General features: G+C 35.1%; 2 protein-coding genes and 1 pseudogene across 2 annotated transcripts; 1 reads left to right on the forward strand and 2 right to left on the reverse strand.

Annotated features, from left to right (window-relative positions):
- Nucleotides 1-3,810: 3,810 nt before the first annotated feature.
- LOC129252984 (uncharacterized) lies at nt 3,811-6,118 on the forward strand. The gene is made up of 2 exons (XM_054891193.1): nt 3,811-4,325; nt 5,669-6,118. Exons 1-2 carry the CDS (start codon nt 3,960-3,962, stop codon nt 6,050-6,052), a joined length of 750 nt encoding a protein of 249 aa, XP_054747168.1. The 5' UTR covers nt 3,811-3,959; the 3' UTR covers nt 6,053-6,118.
- A 6,281-nt stretch (nt 6,119-12,399) lies between these two features.
- LOC129236536 (U2 spliceosomal RNA) lies at nt 12,400-12,583 on the reverse strand (annotated as a pseudogene).
- A 1,708-nt stretch (nt 12,584-14,291) lies between these two features.
- On the reverse strand, nt 14,292-15,924 carry LOC129235491 (uncharacterized). Its single transcript, XM_054869357.1, has 6 exons — nt 15,813-15,924; nt 15,511-15,628; nt 15,285-15,445; nt 15,117-15,216; nt 15,010-15,060; nt 14,292-14,941 (listed from the first exon to the last, which is right to left on the reverse strand). The coding sequence occupies exons 2-6, from the start codon at nt 15,622-15,624 to the stop codon at nt 14,855-14,857; spliced, it is 513 nt and encodes a 170-aa protein (XP_054725332.1). The 5' UTR covers nt 15,625-15,628; nt 15,813-15,924; the 3' UTR covers nt 14,292-14,854.
- Between the last annotated feature and the right edge of the window lie 3,344 nt (nt 15,925-19,268).

Below are 19,268 nucleotides of genomic sequence, written 5' to 3' on the forward strand. Positions count from 1 at the left end.
AATGCCACGAATTTCAATAAATATTTTTGACCGAGGTTCCTTAGGCGCTTCAAATTTCCATAATTGCTTAATAACTTTAAAAATAAAACTATAATGAAAATAATTTGTTAACAAAAACTCAAGGTGATTTGGCTGTACACTCTCATGACAGTCGCAACGACCCGGATTTCATCCAGCCAAGGACTGCCTCTTTTGCAGCATTTCCCAAAAATTTATTGGGAATGATTAGTAATTGGAACTATTGATATTTTTAAACTACCACAAAGTTCGGAATTTATATTTTATTGAGGATATTTTATGCTCTTACAACACAATAACAATTTCCAGCATTTATAAAAGGCGATGTTAAGAATTTAAATACAGGGTGGGCCAAATAAGACCTACTACTACTACGCAGCAGGTCCATAGTTTGCCTAGCAGTATGCGCAGTTGCTCCATCTTGTTGAAACCACAAATTAGGATACTGCTCCGCCATTGGTCGCAAAAAGTTTTCAATCAATGTTCTGTAAGAAGCTCCTGAAATCGATTCCGGCGTTTCATCCTCATTTTCGAAGAAATATGGACCGATAACTCTAGTGGCCATAACACCGCACCAAACAGTACATTTAGGTGGGTGCAACTGATGTTGGTGTGTTGCCCTTGGATTTTCAGAGCCCCACAATCTACAGTTTTGTTTGTTGACATAACCATTTAAATGGAAATGCGCTTCATCCGACATATGCCGATATTTACGCTGTGTTAAAACGATTGATCGTTGACAAGAATAAAAAAACTTGATAATTTTCACGCGTTGTGTTGTACTGTAGGGCTCCATAATAAATTCCCAACAATTCAATTATAACCTACAAAAAGAGAAAAATAAATATGTCAAAAAAGAAAAAAGTTATTTGTGCGTAACATTAGTAGGTCTTATTTGAAAACAATATTTTCCTTTTGTATTTGAAAATACATTTTGTATTAGATACATTTTATTATAATATTGACTAGTAAGCCCTACTTCATCATTTCATACTTCAATCGTAAGTCCAATCTTCGAATGCAAGAATGTTAGAATGATGTATATTTACAAAATTATAAACGTTGCATTTTAATTAGAACAGGCTAGAAAAAATGCCATGAAGAAAGAACTAAAACCCCGAGACTAAATAACAAGAAAAAATGCTAAATCAAGTTACGGAAATGGTATCTGGCCATACTGGTGCTAATACGACGTCACGCATTGTCAAATTTGCTGAGAACAAAGTAACGGTACCACGATAGGCGCCATCTCATTATTCTTTCCATCATGCTTCGAATGCATATTTTATTTGACGTTAAAGATTTTGCTTTAAAAGTGATCACACATACTGTTTGTCAAAATTATCTGAATTAACAACTGTGACGTGGGCTGTACGTAACCAATAGTCATTTTTATTTTCAAGATGCTCGTCAAGGAAACACATTGAAAATATCGCCTCACTAATAGCCCCTGGTGACGCTGAAGCATGCATGTCCAGCAGGTTCATATGTGTGCATGTCGGGTGATACTCGTACTTGCTTCGTGTCACACATACTTGTTGTCGGCTTTTGCATGATGAAAATCAAAAATTTTAGATATTAGCGTCAAGCACCCGACACGCACACATATAAGCTGCAGAACATGAATGCTTGAGCGTCATCAGGAGCTATAAAAGTGCTGCAAGCCGCCGTAGTCGTAGTTGGTGCGTGACTAGCATTCGGAATTCACAGAGAGAACGTAGGTTCGAATCTCGGTGAAACACCAAAATTAAGAAAAACATTTTTCTAATAGCGGTCGCCCCTCGGCAGGCAATGGCAAACCTCCGAGTGTATTTCTGCCATATTTCTGCCATGAAAAAACTCCTCATAAAAATATCTGCCGTTCGGAGTCGGCTTGAAACTGTAGGTCCCTCCATTAGTGAAACAACATCAACACGCACACCACAAATAGGAGGAGGAGCTCAGCCAAACACCCAAAAAGGGTGTACGCGCCAATTATATACATATATATAGGTATATCTTATATATAAAATAAAGTCAAGTTTTTGTGTGTGTTCGCTAACCGGCCATATCTTTGCACCGAATGAAACCAAACTTACACACATTGTTAAGTAGGTATTGAAGATGGTTTACGTATAGTTTGGATGCCTATTGGTGGATAAGGCTCGAGATATACATAGGTCAAAACGTGGACCCGGGTAACCTTCTGATATGTATGTACAATATGGGTATCAAATGGAAGCTGTTGGTGAAAGCTTTAGTACAGAGTAGTTTTCATGCCGCTCCGTGACTAGGGTCTCGAGATAGAGACCAAAACGTGGTATTGAATAAAGAAATAAATAATATGAAAATCATATCTTTTCTGTTCTAAACCATATCTATTCTATTTTAGTGTGCCCAGCGAAGCGGGCCGGGTTTGCTAGTATATATATATATAAGTGCTGCAAGAAATAAATAATTTAATAGAAAAAGAAGAAAATATTACGGTTTTTATTTAAAATATTCCGCCGATATAGAGAAAGATACATATTCCATAGGCCTTCATAGCTCTTGTATAGTTCTTTGAATCGCAATACTTCACGACGAATTTTATCATTCGTTCAATTGCGTCAAAATCTTTGCAACGCAAAATTAGAGAATTCATTTACAAGAATTGCGATCGGCTGTCAAGTTGAAACGCGCTTTGAAAGTGGGAGCCAGTATACCCCCAGTATACTAAATTGAAAGGACAACTGGAACGTGTAACATCCAAATAGTAAATTTAAACTAAATTTTTCTTAAACATCTTGACGCAATAATAATAAGGTGTGGCCAGTTGAGGGGTGTTTGTAGTAATTATGACAATTTTGGTAGCTTCGCATAGAATGATGCCATCATGCACATAACAGAAAAAAACTAAAGTACTATTCTGCTAAACAAGTAAAAGAAGACATCACCGTTTTTTGTTTTGACTTGCGTGCTTAATATTTCTTATGGCCTCTGGTGACGGTCCAGCATGCTTGACTGCGCTTTGTGTGTGTTAGTGCAGTCGGGTGTCGTCGTGACACACGTATTTGTTGTCGGCTACGCGTACGATGCTTGATGAAAATCAAAAATTTTTGATATTTTCGTTTGACGCTTACTTTTTGGATCGTGTCGGAGTCTGATGGACAAAACAGCAGGGTTGTATTTAGCATTGCGGTTAGTATTTAGTGTGCGGTTGCCCAATAGCATATTACTCGTAAATACATACCTACATATACTAAAAATAAGCACAATCCGTATGAAATATGTACATAAATAAGCAAAAAATTTAAAAATTTATATGTAAATGAAATTATTTAAAACTGATATACATATGTATGTAAGTAATTTAATAATAATAAAGTTATGAACCCGAAAAACGTAAGTTATAATTAAAAACATGACTTATTGCGATTTTTTAATATAACACAGAAATTGGGTAACAAAAAAATTCTCAAACAACGAACAGAATAAGTTAAAGCAGATTACCTTTAATTTTTGTAAAATATCCCAAACTCAAATTTAATTCCCTTACCTACGCTTTTCAGCCATAGAATAATTACGTATATACAAATTTACATAAGCCAACACACAGTATTCAATAAAATTACATTATGTACATAAGACTAATTAAAAGTAGAAGTCCAAAAGGATATAACGAGCTTTGAAGTTTATAAACTCACTTCAATTCAAATCATTACATTTCAATTGAATTAATTTTAAGATAAATATGTAATTATAAACATTTGAACACGTCATTTCTCCATTAAGCAAAAATGAACTGTTTTCGTCAGTTATTTTTGGCGCGTTTCTTCTGGCAGCCTGCCATTGCGCCTATCAGCTGTTCAAAATCCCATAATGTGTGAGTGCTGCCAAGTTTTGAAACGTCCTCATGGGCGCGCTTCACTTAAGTTTCACATCTTATTATCTATGGTATTTAGTTTGTGTTGATATTCGAAATGGACAAGTGCACCGAAGATAAGCAATTCATATTGAAATTCATTGAAAATTATCAATGTTTACCAGCATTGTGGAATGCAAAAGTAGAAGCATATTGTGATCGCGAGGAAAAGGCGAAACAGTATGAAATTTTATTGGAAATATACAAAGAGCGGTACCCGAGTGCAACAGTAGAAGATGTAAAAAAAAAAATTAATGTTTTGCGGACAAATTTGCAGCGTGAAAAACAACGTCTTGCTGAAATAAGCAGAAGTGGCGCAGGTTCCGAGGAATCACTGGAGACAAATCTTTTTTACTATGATGAAATGGAGTTCTTAAGCGACATGGAAACCCCATGCTCATCAAAGAGTAGCACTGGTAGTAAGGTAAGTACAGTAAACAGCCTTTTTATATTAATTGTATACGTATGTACATATATATATATATATATATATATAGGTACATATATGTATTTATATACGTTTGTATGTCCCAATTTTCTTTTCAAGTGAGTGGACATTTGCAATTGTGTTGCATGCACAATGCACATACATATATGTATGTATGTATATACACATAAATATATTATACAAAAATTAATAAAGGGGATGCGACAATTTTTTGTATTTGCCTTTTGTATTTGTAAATGCTTGCAAAAAAATCCTAGTGCATGTGTGAAATAGTTGGCCAGTTTTTGTTGTTGTGTAAAAATGAAAACAAATTTTTTTTACAAAATTGAACATTATCGCCCATTCCCTCATACTTTACACTCCCCAAATGAAACATAAGCTTATTTTTACGATTTAAAAGTGTTTGTTATTTAATTATGTACGGCAATATTATTCAAATTAACGTAAGTACTTTTGTTGCCACGAAACAGCTCCTTCATTTATAAAGTACTCTGCAAAATTGTTCCGAATTTTTTTCGCTTTGTTCGAAGAGTTTCTTAAATGTGTAATTTCCAATACAATAAGATGTGATTCCCTTCGCCATGCTCCTTGAGCTATACTTCCAGAGTTTACATCTTCTTGGTCAATTAAGTGGCTGAATGAATAGGACTTTTTCTTACTTAAAAAATTGTGCAAATAGCAGCAAGCCAGTACTATTATTTGAGCCTTTTCTGGGGCCAACTGAATAGTCGTTTGTAGAACTCCGAATCGTGACACTAAAATTCCAAAAACATTCTCAACAATTCTGCGTGCTCTACTTAATCTATAGTTGAAAATTCTTTGTGTGTTTGTTAGGTTTGTCCCAGGATATGGTTTAATTAAATGTTCCTGCATTTGGAAAGCATTGTCAGCAACAAAGACGTACGGCAGCGCTTTATCGCTTTTCGTCAACTGCGATGGACCAGGTAGTGGTAAAGTTTTGTTGTAGATAGCTTTCCCAAATTCCGTATTTTTTATGACACCACCATCTGATACACGACCATTTGTGCCAACATCCGCTACTATGAACTCATAGTTTGCATTCACAGTAGCCATGAGAACAATGCTATAAAATTTTTTATAATTGTAGTATAGTGCGCCAGAGTTGGGTGGTCTTTTGATGGCAATATGTTTGCCATCGATCGCTGCAAGGCAATTTGGGAAGTTCCAAATTTCTCCAAACCCATCGGCTATAGCTTTCCATTCAATTTCAGACTGCGGCACCTGAATATATTTCAAAATCAATAAAAAAAATATTATTGTACTTTTCATTCAAGGTATATGTTTTATTTTTATTTCAGAATCTGTTAACGGCCACGAGAAGAAAAGAAGCAAAGAGGAAGCCAGATGCTGCTGAAGCCTTGGTGGAAATCGCCACAAAGCGGTTTTCATCAAAAGATAGAAATAAAACAACAGTTATTACGGATTCATGGGCAGTAAAATTAGAGCGGATGGCTCCTAATCAAAGAATTCTCTGTGAAAAATTCGTAGAGGACATACTGTTTGAGGGCCAGATGGGAACATTACACAGAAATTCCCTACAAATAAATGCAGGATACCATCCAATACCCTCAGCAACCAGCCACACGGGCGCACCAACACCAACATCCAGAAGCAATAATTCCACACCACTGGAATTCCACAGCCATAGCAGCAATAGTTCAAACAATGACAGTGAATCGTAAGAATCGATTTCACAATTCTTCTCCACATTTACCGATTCTTAAATATTATAGTAGTCATATCCTCATTTTAATGTTAAGCCGACCAATAGTCATAAAAACAGTAATATTTTTGAATTATTTTCAGTTAAATATTTATAATTTGGTAAAAATGGATTTTTTATTATATATATATATACATATGTATATTGGAATAAAAGTTGAATTTTTTTGAAAAAAGAAAAAAAGTAATTAATCAATTTTTACATTCCTCTTTGCTTTTTTCAAAACTAATTTTTTTACTTGCTTAAATGTACTTACCTTAATAGCATTTGAAAGACATGAAATAATAGCCTCACAAGTTTCTATAACAATCACTCCCAGGGATCGTGGAGAAATTGCAGTTAAAAACTTCAGATCTTCAAACTTTTCTCCAGTCGCCAAATACCTTAATGTTGATGATAAGCGCATGTTGGGTGTTATTGCATCTCGCATACATGTATTTTGTTTTGCTATTAATGGCGCCACCATGCCCAAAAGCTCTTCAAATTTTTCCGAGTCCATTCGCATAAAATTTTTATACAGTAGGTTCTGTTTTTATGCGGCTTTTTTTTATGCGGTTTTGAAATAGTGCGGTTTTTTTTTAAATTACAAAATGCATGTCGACCTATCGGGAATTGTACATATAAACAAGATTCTAAACCAGCTAAGCAAAAACTCATCACAGATTACATCAGAAATGCTAACCCTACAAGTATGGAAGATATATAAAGATATAATTTTCAAAGATACAATCTTTTGTTTAAGCGATTTTATTTAATTATTTCAGATTCATGCGGTCTATGGAACGTATCTATAGTAATAATATGGGACTAGTGCCCTTTTTTATGCGATTATTTCAGATTTATGCGGTTTTAGCATTTGAAACGTATCTATAGTTTTACTATAGAACTAGTAGCTTTTTTTATGCTGTTTCTTTTTTATGCTGTTTCTTGCGGAACGTATCTACCGCATAAAAACAGAACCTACTGTATTCGTCTTTACATGATAATTTTAATTCACTTAAAAGATGCTCATGAGTAAACTTTTTACGTTTTGCGTACAGGCTTTTCATCCACACTTTTTTTATCTCTTTTCTTCTTTTTTTTTAACAAAACTGCAATAGTTGCAAGTAATAAAAATGTATCATCCGATGACGACATATTTACTTCTAAATACAACTGTGGATTGATCGCTTTTTGTTTTGAACGTTACCGGGCAAACGACAAGCACCCGACACGCACACATATAAAGTGCTTGACAAGCAATGCTGGACTCTGAAGCGGTCATATTAGCAAAAATTTTGATATGTGTTTATATTTGAATATATTTTACTGCGAATAGCGATTTTTTGGTTTTAAGTTTCTCAATTGAACATTGAATATTATTTGCCAAAATGGAGGAAAACCAACAAAATAAACAGCGTAGAAAACCCGCACAACAGTCAACACCAGAAGAAATGCATCTAGAAGACGCAAATGGAATGGCACATTTACACTATCGCCGATTTCTTCAACTTAATGGTGATTTAAATTGGGCCGATCAAATGCGGCCTAGGACCGCTGTTGAGAACCGAGCAGCTGCTTTTGCTAGAGCAGAGTCGGAGGTTAGACAACAGCCAATGAGGCCACCTCAGCAAATTAGGCAGAACAACAATAATGGACCCAAACAAAGACGAAGACCCCCACCTCCGGCAACAACAGAGACACCACCCAGGGATGAACCATTGTATGCAGTTAACGGTAGGCTCAGCAATGAAGAATACTGGGCCAGAACTTTGGCCATTCTGAAAGTTCTACCTAGCTCCGCCTATGAAAGTTCCAGCGTTACAGCCAATGATTGAATCTCTAACAGCCATCAGCGCTGAGTAATATAATATATCTCAACCTTGTATGAATTCGGAATTTCGGGATAAAAATAGGGCATGAGTGCAGAATAGCTACATTTCTTAAGCTAAAAATATTGGATACAGGGTGATTGAGAGGTTTTATTTGACCTGTTGTATCTCGTCGTGTTACTTTCAATGTCTATCGGTTCTGTAGCTATTCAGCATTTGCTCCTTTACGTAATCACTTTTTGACGTGACGTGACGTCTTATAATTCGATTTAACAGGCTGCACGCACGAAAAAATGTGTCGTTACTTTGCTCATTAGTGTTACCTTGCTCATATGTCGTTACCTTGCTCATTAGTGTTACCTTGCTCATATGTCGTTACCTTGCTCATTGCCGTTACCTTGCTCATTTGTCGTTACCTTGCTCATTGCATTGAATGAACTGCAAGCGAAAGCGCGGAACGAACGACAAAGCAAACAAAGCAAACGAACGGCAACGTTCGACATCTTGCTCTCTCCTACTTAAGTGAGCGTATATATGTATGTATATGCGCATATGTACATATATAAATTCACGTATTTGTATTTGCATATGCCTTCTTATTGATTATTATTAATTTGATTCACTTGAAGAATTTAAAATAAAACCAAGTTTGTTAATAATACCTGTTGTTTTAATGTTATTATTATTAATTTTTTTATTATATATGAAGGAAAAAATGTATGGTAATATTTACCATATACCTTATAAGATATGTTGTCTATACTAATATTATAAAGAGGAAAACTTTGTTTGTAATGAATAGGCTCAAAAACTACTGAACCGATTTTAAAAATTCTTTCACCATTCGAAAGCTACATCATCCACGAGTAACATGGATTATATTTTATTTTGGAAATAGGGCTCGAGATATAGGTCAAAACGTGGACCCGGGTAACCTTCGGATGTGTATGTACAATATGGGTATCAAATGGAAGCTGTTGGTGAATGCTTTAGTCCAGAGTATTTTTCATGCCGCTCCGTGACTAGGGTCTCTAGATAGAGACCAAAACGTGGACCCTAGAATGTGTTTGTACAATATGGATATCAAATTGAAGCTGTTGGTGAATGCTTATGATATGTCTTATAATTCTATGTAGCCGGCTGCACGCACCATCGTTATCTTGCTCATGCGTCGTTACCTTGCTTGAACAGCATGTTATGTTATGTTATGTTATGTTACGATATGTTATGTTATGTTATGTTATGTTATGGTATGGTATGTTATGTTATGTTTTTTTGTTATGTTATGTAATGTTATGTTATGTTGTGTTATGTTATGTTATGTTATGTTATGTTATGTTATGTTATGTTATGTTATGTTATGTTATGTTATGTTATGTTATGTTATGTTAAAGTATATTATGTTATGTTAATGTCAACTCATTCTCTATATCCGCACAAAATATCTATCAAACAAATAAAATTAAAATTTTCTTTTGAAAAATGCAACCATTCAATCAGTATTTTCTTATGACGTTATCACGTTAAACTATCGTCAGTAAACCGACTTTACAGACAACCTCTTTTTTACTTTTGATTTTGTTTTATTATGTGGGAACACAGCTGAAAGTGTCGTACGGGAACACACCTATACCTGTCCTTTTGGCCACACTGAATTCATTATTCATTTTAATGCTGAAAACAGTGGAGCCCGTAAACGCAATTCCGTGTAACGCAATTCCCAGCTGTTTCAATCAAACTAATGAGAACCCCATGTAAACGAAAAGTTCATTCCTTCCGTATCGTAGTACCGTAGATTTGATTTCACGATTATTAAAAAAATTCCGTAATTTCAACCCAGCTGATTGCTCTCTCACCACGCAGTGTTGCCAAGCAGTACATTTCGAAATAATTTACAAAATAAACTTAGAAAAATGATAATTTTTGTTAAAATAGCTTAAAAATACTGTTCAATAATGTTAATTATAGATAAATGAACTATTTGCATTTGTTGGTTTTTGGCTTTGGTTTATTAAACAATGAAAAATTGTAACTGATAACGCGGAAGTGTGAAAAAGTGTGTAAGCAAAAATATCAATGGCAACATTGTGTCGATGTCTTCTTCATCCATTTTGTCAGTGATGTATTTTGTAAATATTGTTTGTATTTATGTAACCAACTAAAACAGCTGTTATCTACGGGAAATAGTTTTGCTCAGTTTTGTGCACGGTAAGGGCATGCGGTAAGGAAATTCCGTGCGGGCTCCACTGTTTTCAGCATTATTCATTATTCAATTTAATTTAACGTCGTTATTCGTTCTAAGAAAGAGATCATTCGAGAAGCGTTCTTGCAAACGACAAGACATGAAAATTGGAGTTCCTTTATAAGTTATAAGTTTTTATTTTAACAGTCTTGAATTAAACATCACAAATAAATAATTTTAATATAAAATGAAAAGCATATGTGGGGGTTTTAGTCCCCCACAATTATAAAATATTTTCTATAAAAGGTATTTGCGTTTTGAACAGCTCATTATTTGTCAGCCTATTTAAAACGTCTAGGGAAGGATTTTGCAAAGAAAAACGATTTCACCTAAAAATTTTGGAATTTCGAGCTTTCTACTTCTACCTGCTCAAATTTCTAGAGTTGGTATCACTAAGGTTATAGTTTATGCGGAGAGGTACAGAAATGAACTGGACACTAAGTTAAAGATGGACTTTAACATCCTTTAAAGTCGAAGTGCACACCATAACTTCATTCATAAGGAAAATTGGAGTACTCCTATTTTTAAAAGGAAACTCGATGAGTATACCCTACACTAGTTCGAGAGCGCCTGCCAATGTGCAGAGATCAATCTAGAAAAAAAACCTCCGGAATGAGCGAACGCTATTATAACCAACTTTTCCTATCATTTTGGTTTTTCATGCACGGAGATTCGAACCTACGCACTTCTGAATGGTAGTCACGCACCAACTCATTTGGCTACAACGGCCGCCAATGACCAATCTCCAAGAAAATACCTCATCGAATACGATGTACAACTGCTGCAATATCTAGAACGTATTTGTCGATTGAGAGAGACAGCTGAAGCTCTTCGTCTGCAATAGGTGATGGATGGGCTCCAAAAATTGTATTCAAATGGTTACCACCTTTCGGATTCTCGGTGAATGTCGCTTTAAGTCGTATCGCTCTGCTTTTTATTATAGGTATGGGCGTGTTTTGAAAGTGGCTACACTTTTAGTAAGAAACCGTTGGGCTGGTTCCTTATATAGTATCCCAGCTGAAACTGTTTGATGGGCGTGGTTTTGCGCTCCTTTGAAGGGAGTATTGACGTCCCATAATGTAGGTGGTGTAGAGGCGAGATTAAAAGCATTCCACCGGAGTCCTGAGAGCATCATTGTGGCAGGTTTGCAGCTTTATTTACCATTCCCAGGTCAACCGGTTCTACGTTACCGGAATGACTCGGGTTTTTTTTCGACCAAGAGCTGCTGGCCCAGTAAACTAGCCCTGTCTGGTGTATCGTACCGCCACCACGTTCTACTAGATTCCGGCGCGCAAATAGGTGCTGCGTGGTTTAGAGGCGGGTTCAACCGAGTTCTAAGGTAGGTGACAACCGAAATTGGTGTCATCGACTTTTACCATTAGTTCGAGTTTTATCCTTTTATTAAGGTTGAGGTAACTTCGAAATGTATAGGGTTGTTCAATAGGTGCGCTTCAACTTTTTTCCGATAGAGAGGGCGAATGACGCAATATTTTTTATTTTTCGCTTGTCATTTGTAAACTTCATTAGCACACATTTCATCATGGAACGCTACACACTTGAGCAACGATTGCAAATCGTGCAAATTTTTTATGAAAATAATCGTTCTGTTGCTGCTACTTTAAGAGCATTACGGCCATTTTACGGTTTTGGGGTTATGTGAAGTCATTGGTCTACAGTAACAAGCCGGCGACGATTTGTGAGCTCAGAGCCAATATTGAACGCGAAATTGCTGGAACTTCGGCCGATTTATGCAAAAGAGTGGTCGAAAATTGGGTTCAACGATTGGACTTCGTACAACGTGCACGCGGTGGTCATGCAAAAGAAATCGAATTTCATACTTAAATGTATATGTTCAAACTCGATAATAAAAAAATAAAAATACCAGTCTAACGGTTAGACTTGATAGAAGTGAAACCTTCCGTAAAACAAACTGAGAGAGAATAAGACGAAAGCAGCATTAGGAGCGGGATAATTATAGGTTCATTATAATATTGCTATAAAGTTCATATTTTATTTTCTTCATTTTATCATTATTCATCCTCAATGTTTTCAATTTCAACAAATGATACGAGTGGCTTATGATAGATAAAATATGATACAAATGCTTTGGTTTCGATGTTGTCAAAAAAAATACCCAAACGGACCGAAGAAACAGACTTACAAATTTCTTCCATTTTCGTCTACTTGTATTCATATAAAAATTTATGGCTCTTCCCACCAAAGCTAAATGTATTAGTATATTTTTTCTTGTATTTATTCAAAGCCGAAATCCCGGCGGTACTGCAATACCGGGTCAACCAGTGGCAGAGAAGGAGCAAGCCCCTAAAACACTCCACCCATTTCCAAAAATCAGTTTAACATTTATTGTCCTCCGATGGAGGATCTATCAGATGTTAAGCTGATAACCACACTACCTAGTCAATACATTTTAAATAATAAACCTAATAAAACTTTTGAGAATTACACGCTCACAAAAATTATTTATATCAACATATAATATAACGCTTCGTAACTAAATTACTTTTAGGCCAGCGACGACAGCATGGCGCGGTAGCCGAGCGACTAGCAATGTGAGCTTCCGATCCAAAATCCTTGGTTCAAATCACAAGAAGAAATAAAAGTTATTTTTATTTATTTCGTCGCTACTTTTATATCAACATATAATATAACGCTTCGTAGCCAAGTTGGTCGCTTTTTTCGTTTCACTTTTCCTCAAGTCACTCCCAACGATTCTAAAGAAGTTTTCACTTCAAAAATTAGTTAAAAAAGTCAAACCGTTTGTGTTTTATTCAAAAAAGTTCAAAAGTTGAAGCGCTCTTACTGAAAAACCCTATAGAAGTTGAAAATTAGAGGCAAAGTACATGCACTACCCAGTAGGATTCTTCACTTGGCCGTTCCCATGGCAGTAGGTTCTACGTAACCGGAACGATTCGGATTTATATCTGATCGATGCTTGTCACTTCAGTAATGTTCTCCGTTGTATGTATGGGGAATGTTTATGCTACTACAACAACAACAACTCTCCACTTGACATCGTTAGATCACAACACTTCAAGGTACACTTTTCTAGGCAAAATCTTATAATCCTACTTAATCTTGCCCTGTTTTAATGCTTGCTCTCAAAAAATTACGGATGAGTGGTGATCGGACAGTTTATTTTCTGATTTTTAAAATTAGTTAAAAACGTCATTTCGGCTCCGAGCATAGTGAACAGCAAATTCTCAGAAAGAGCAAATACGATCATTCTACGTTAGTTTAGAAGACTGTTGAAGATACTTGAATTTGAAGAATTTGAAGAGGTCGAGCCAAGGAGCACCAGGAGATTTGGTGGCTCCTAAAACACTCAGGCTAAAAAGCCCATTGTATTTAAAGCTCTGGAAAGGGGGTAGATAGTCAAGGAGGGAGGGAGAAAAGTATCAGAGAAAGAGATAGGAAAGAAGATACTTAGTAGTTTGAAAGATCTGATAGATAGCAGATAGAGGTTGGTTGATGATGAATATTTGTCCCGTGAATATCGTAAAAGAGCCTTGAGTTATAATTTCTTAAAAAAACCCATCTTAGTTGTTATTGTAACAGTATAAATATCCCCCATACATAAACTGGGAATGCCGCTGAAGTGACAGTCCTTGGCCGGATACAAAACCGGGTTGTTCCGGTTACGTAAAACCGACTGTCGTGAGAACGACATCTTGGTCTCTTACCGCTGAAGTGGGGGTGGATTAGTTATTAACAGCATAGAGTGACGCCCAACATATTGAATTTTAACGAAAGATTTGTCTGTGTTATGGACGTATGGAAAGCGTATTTGGGTATTTAACACTATCCTGATTTTAATTTTAAGTAATTTCTGCCTTTATGCCAACGTCGTAGGGAAGACCATGCCTTCATTGGGGAGACCCGGTCGAGGGAACCCTATCATCGCTTGGCGTAACAAATTGAAGAAGGCGTGCGTAAGGCAGAGACGCCTGGCGAGACTTGTTGCAGTCGGCCTTAACCCGGTAACGTCTTGTAATCATTGATCAGACCATATACATAAATAAGTAATGTCTGCCTTTAGTATATTCCAAATACACCACGAATTGGAGAAGGACCTCCTAACAAAGGATGTGAGCGTCAATTATAAATTATATTAATTACCAACTGTATATTCTGAGTGATTTGAGTGGAATTACTGCAAAGTAGTTAAAAAAAAATATTTATTCAGTAAATTACAATATACTGGTACACTGTTTATGCGTTATGTATGACATGGATATCGATTCGACATGCAAACCATCCTTTCCGAAGTTTTTACATTATAATATTTTGAACAATTTACTTTAGGCGAAAATGCCTAAATTAGATATGTATATTTCTGTAAAATTGAACACTAAATCTTTTGGTAAAGCTAAAAAGTGTGATTTTAAATATGACGTCTTAGAGAAACAATTATTTAAATACACTTATATAAATGGACGGAATGTGTGTTAGTCTCTTTCAAGTTAGCCATGGAATTTAATTAATTTTCCTTCACCTAAAGAAAACCATTTGCGCATCTTAAAAACTTTGTAAATATTTGATTACAGCGCCATCGAATTTTAGGTCGTTTAGGTTTTGAGATTTTAAATTTAATTTGTAAAATTGGATTTTAAACTTATTTTAGCTGGAAAATAGTGCTAAACATGCACTTAAGAGCCGTCATATTGCAGTAAAAGGGCTCCAGCGTTACTTAGAACGGCTCTAACAGTACGATATTCGGATTTTGCATTTCTAAAAATATTTGATATTGTGAGAATACGCACAACCAACAGTAAATCTGCAAAAAGAAGGTTAAATTTAATATCTTTCTTTCAATTAGGATATTTTGTATATCGGAATATTTACGTTGTATGCCATCCAACAAAAATTCAAAAGTGCGGAAAGCGTTTGTTCCAGCTAAAAAAGAATAGATAAGTAAGTAAAAGCCTAGAACAATTATTATAATCACTTACATAAATATAGTAACCGCCAATGAGCCAAAGGCCCCACACAAATTGAAATAGAATTCCAACACCTACTAAAATAAGCCAGGGCAAAAGCCAGCCTCGAGTGCTAAAGAACCAATCAAAATAATACATAATTAAATATACAGTGCTCACGAGGAAACTTGGAAGCGCTACCTTATTTTTATGCCATAATATACCAAATACGATGCAATAATGAGGAGTAGAAAGTAGAATATAAATATGCCGCCATATACTGGCATAGAATATCTAATATCTGTTTCAAAGAGCGGAGAATATAGTTGCGCTGATTCTCCTCCTGCTAACATATACGAAATCTGAAAGTTTTGGTAGAAAACTTGCAACATTTTATTTTATTTATTAATTTATTTCATTTGTTTACCAATGTTATGAAGACCAGCGATAAAGCTGCCGTGTACACCGCCACGGCGTAGCTTCCCGTCTTGACCGAGTTTGACCAAATGATTGGCGACCAGCACGATTCCAACACAACCATTTTTCTATAAAATATTTAATTAACAATCAATGCCCAATCATACATAAAAGGCAGGCTAATTTAAAAGCATTAGTATGTCGTTGAATCAACTTAGGTGTGGTTCGTCACGCCCATGTATTGAAACCAGTGCAGAAGCTGCGTTTAGCTTCATGGAATTGCAGTCTTTGTATATTTGTAGCCTTTCTCACCTATGGCGGATACGGATATATTAATTTACAGAATAAAAATATGAATAAAATAATTGTATACGAAAACTGCAACAAAATACTAAATTGGGTGGTAAACGCAACAACACAGAATGGAATGAACTGGAATGAAACATAGAATCTGTATTGCCATAGACATACGGCATTGCCAGATAAGCGCACATAATAAATATAGCCAGAGTTATCCGTTTTGAGGTTTTTATCAAAATATGTTGGTTGGTGACTTAAAGTACGTTCACATATGCAGTAATTAGCAATAAATACACAAAATTAATCTACCCGTTCACATATGGCAGAGTACCTACAAAATTGGCAATCAGCTGTCAATACTTGAAAGGTTTTTCTTCAAAGAAATTGCTTTGATGAAATATTTTAAAGTTTTTGGTTAACATTAACTCTCTTACATCTCTAACATTTCTCTGTTAACTATCTAGGCATAACACAGAAAACACAGGGTTGTATGTAGAATTATTTTATAATTTCAGATTTTTGGGGAAGAGAAATTCTGTATGGGTAATCTCGCTGTTTAATAGCGGATTGGGAGTTAAGCACGAAAAAGTGGATAATCTACTTATATGTGAACGTATTATTGTATAATAATCAGTCTTATCATGAGTTTCACTTATGAATTTCGGCCGGAAATTTTTCACTTTTGAATATAAAAATAGTTGCCATTTTTCACTTAGTTTTGAAAGGTGAGCAATAAAATTTCTACAAGTAAGCTATTTTTTTTCTTTTTTACTAAGGATACCCCCTTAATCTAGTGTAGAAGCATGAATTTCGCTCGGTTTTTGAAGCGCTGCACAAAGGAAGCAAACAAAATTTTTAGTATCCATTTTTTTATCATTTGTTTGATGATTATTAATTATTACATTAAAACTAACCCATAATAAAAGATTAAAATTGGCAAAATTATGCGCAGTCAAAGTAGAGGGTCCAGAAGTCCAGAAAAAAAGAGAGTGTCCTGGCGTGCATGATTCCAACCCTCCTGGTGATGTGAAAAATAAGGAACAAACGGATTCTTAATTATTATAGATGCCGCTATCGAAAGAGCTTTGGAAAAGTTAAAAGATTTTTTTTTTAACCATATGGCGGCTGTTAAAAAAAAAAAAATTCACAATATGGCGGCTGTTGAAAATTTTTGTTTTCACAATATGGCGGCTGTTTGAAAAAACTTTTTTTTTTGTATATTTTTTCAACAACTCCAATCTTTTTTTTTTTGTATATTTTTTCAACAACTCCAATCTTTTTTTTTAGATACTAAATGAAAAAGAGTTTCGAGCTAAAGCCATCCAATGAAGGAATGTATAAAGAACATTCTCCCCAAATTTGAAGTAAATCATTCCATTAGAACTAGAGATATCCTTATCGCCAGATCGAAAAAAATAGTTTTGAGAAAAATGTGTTCAAAGTTTTCAGACAAGATGGATCGGAACCAATGTCATGTCACCAAAAAGTCTTTAACTCATGAAAAAATAGGAATTTAAAAAAATCCTCTTATTCTTAAATGTCTAAACTTTGAAAATATTCAGCAAAAAACAAAAAAATCGATTTTTAAAAATTCTAAAGTTCATAGTTAAGAAATTGGCCCCTATTATGAGTTAGATTCGATCTTCGATATTCGTTGGTTGTCGAAGATCGAAAATCGAATGTCAATTTGGTATTATGAGCGGTGCAGCCCTGTCGAAATTTTCGTTGAATACCGAATTTAGAGTCGAATGCAATTTTGCTTTCGATTGTGTTGCATATTGTGGGTAAACTTGTTAAAATGTAAGTTGTTTGCGATTATTTATGGTTTTATAGTAACCAAATAATAAATATATACTAATTTTGTTAATTTTATGCAGGTCGAAAGTCGTGAGTACCAAACAGCAATTAGAAAGGCTAGTTTCATTAATGGAAGAGAATCCACAATTCGCAAAAGGGATTTCCACCAAAGTACAAGCAGCAAAAAAATGGGAGGAATTTAGAACGGAGCTGAATTGCTTCGGACCACCAGTTAGCATCAAAATGGATTAAGGTTAATAATGTTTTTTTTTTTGTGATGTTTATAGAAATACATTTTTATTTTCCCTTGGCAGGTATGGGCTGAAATACGTAGAGGAACTGAAATACATATTTTTTTCGAATGACGAATAATTGAATAAAGAAAATTTATAACAAAAATAAAGCAGAAACTGTGGCGTAAAGGTTTCTATTTAATACTTCTTAGATTTTTCTATGATATTCTAAGAATTTCATTTCTTATGCTGTATTTGCAATAAAAATGTGCTTTTCTTTGTTGTAGATCAGCCTCTGTACTACTAAATTGTATCCATCTTTGGCAAATATAATTTTCCAGGACATCTATTATTTCCGATAGCACAACAGACATAGTGGGTTGAGCAAGTCCTAGCATACCTTCATTACCCATACTCAATTGGTATGATTCCTGATTATAAAATCGCAGAACTGTGGAATGGATTTGGCTCGGATGCACTGCTGCAACTGGTTTTCTGTACTGGACAGTAGGTTCATAAACGCCTCTTTAGATGATCTAAAGTTCTTTAAAAATCTGTAAGGAAATTTCTGTAATATTAAGTATGTCAACACATTTTGAAAATTCTAAACGTACTCAGTGGAAGCCATTTCTAGGGGGTTGGATGCGCCCCTCAACTGTTTTCTACTTCTAACGAACCATAACTCCGTTGTACTCATTTTCACAAAAAATACTTGTTTTAACTTTTAAAAATGTTGTTAGCAAAGAATTTCAACACAATCGGTTTTTCTTTTATTTTGATTTCTGTATCAGCTGAGAAAAAATTATCTATTGTAAATGCGTCGAGCGATCGAAATTCACAATAGTCCTATTCTTCAGCGAATGAGCACCATAATACCAAATGAAAATTCGATGACCATACAATTAGGGTATACATACAGTCTGTTCAATAAAAGCGTGACCGGCAAAATTCAAATTTAGTTTCGTTATAAAAAAATTAGATGCTGCCAATCGTATTCTTTTCGCAATGTGAAATGTAGAAAGCGTACGTTGTAAAGGGTGAACATTTTAGAGGTATCGGATTTTAAATTGAAATAAAACAACGAAAATTCAAATTGATTGGATAATCTTTAATGTTTTTGTGCTGAACGATTCAGGACATTTATTTTTTGAAGATAATCTCTTTGAAATGTTGGCCACTACTGCGCCGTAATTTGGCCATCTTTAAATACCAATTTTTAATGACTCACTAGAAGACTCGGTCGGTGGCCAATCCATTGTTTCACGGGCTGTATAGCAAGTAGCGCTGCCTCGTTGAAACCAAATGTTGTGGAGATCACGGACTTCAATTTGCGGCATCAAAAAGTCCTTTATCATGGCGTTCGTCATTCATTGTTACATTATCGCCAGCCTCATCTTTGAAGATATATGGGCCGATGATTCCTAGAGCTCATAGGCCG

This window comes from Anastrepha obliqua, chromosome 1 (genome assembly GCF_027943255.1).
Source record: "Anastrepha obliqua isolate idAnaObli1 chromosome 1, idAnaObli1_1.0, whole genome shotgun sequence".
NCBI classification, from domain to species: domain Eukaryota; kingdom Metazoa; phylum Arthropoda; class Insecta; order Diptera; family Tephritidae; genus Anastrepha; species Anastrepha obliqua.

Coding starts and splice junctions, on each gene's coding strand:
- LOC129252984 (XM_054891193.1), top strand. CDS start 3,960: ATGGACAAGTGCACCGAAGATAAGCAATTCATATTGAAATTCATTGAA. Junction 4,326..5,668: donor AGAGTAGCACTGGTAGTAAG/GTAAGTACAGTA, acceptor TTTTTATTTCAG/AATCTGTTAACGGCCACGAG.
- LOC129235491 (XM_054869357.1), bottom strand. CDS start 15,624: ATGGTTGTGTTGGAATCGTGCTGGTCGCCAATCATTTGGTCAAACTCG. Junction 15,217..15,284: donor TATTATGGCATAAAAATAAG/GTAGCGCTTCCA, acceptor TTGGTTCTTTAG/CACTCGAGGCTGGCTTTTGC. Junction 15,061..15,116: donor TTGGCGGTTACTATATTTAT/GTAAGTGATTAT, acceptor ATTCTTTTTTAG/CTGGAACAAACGCTTTCCGC.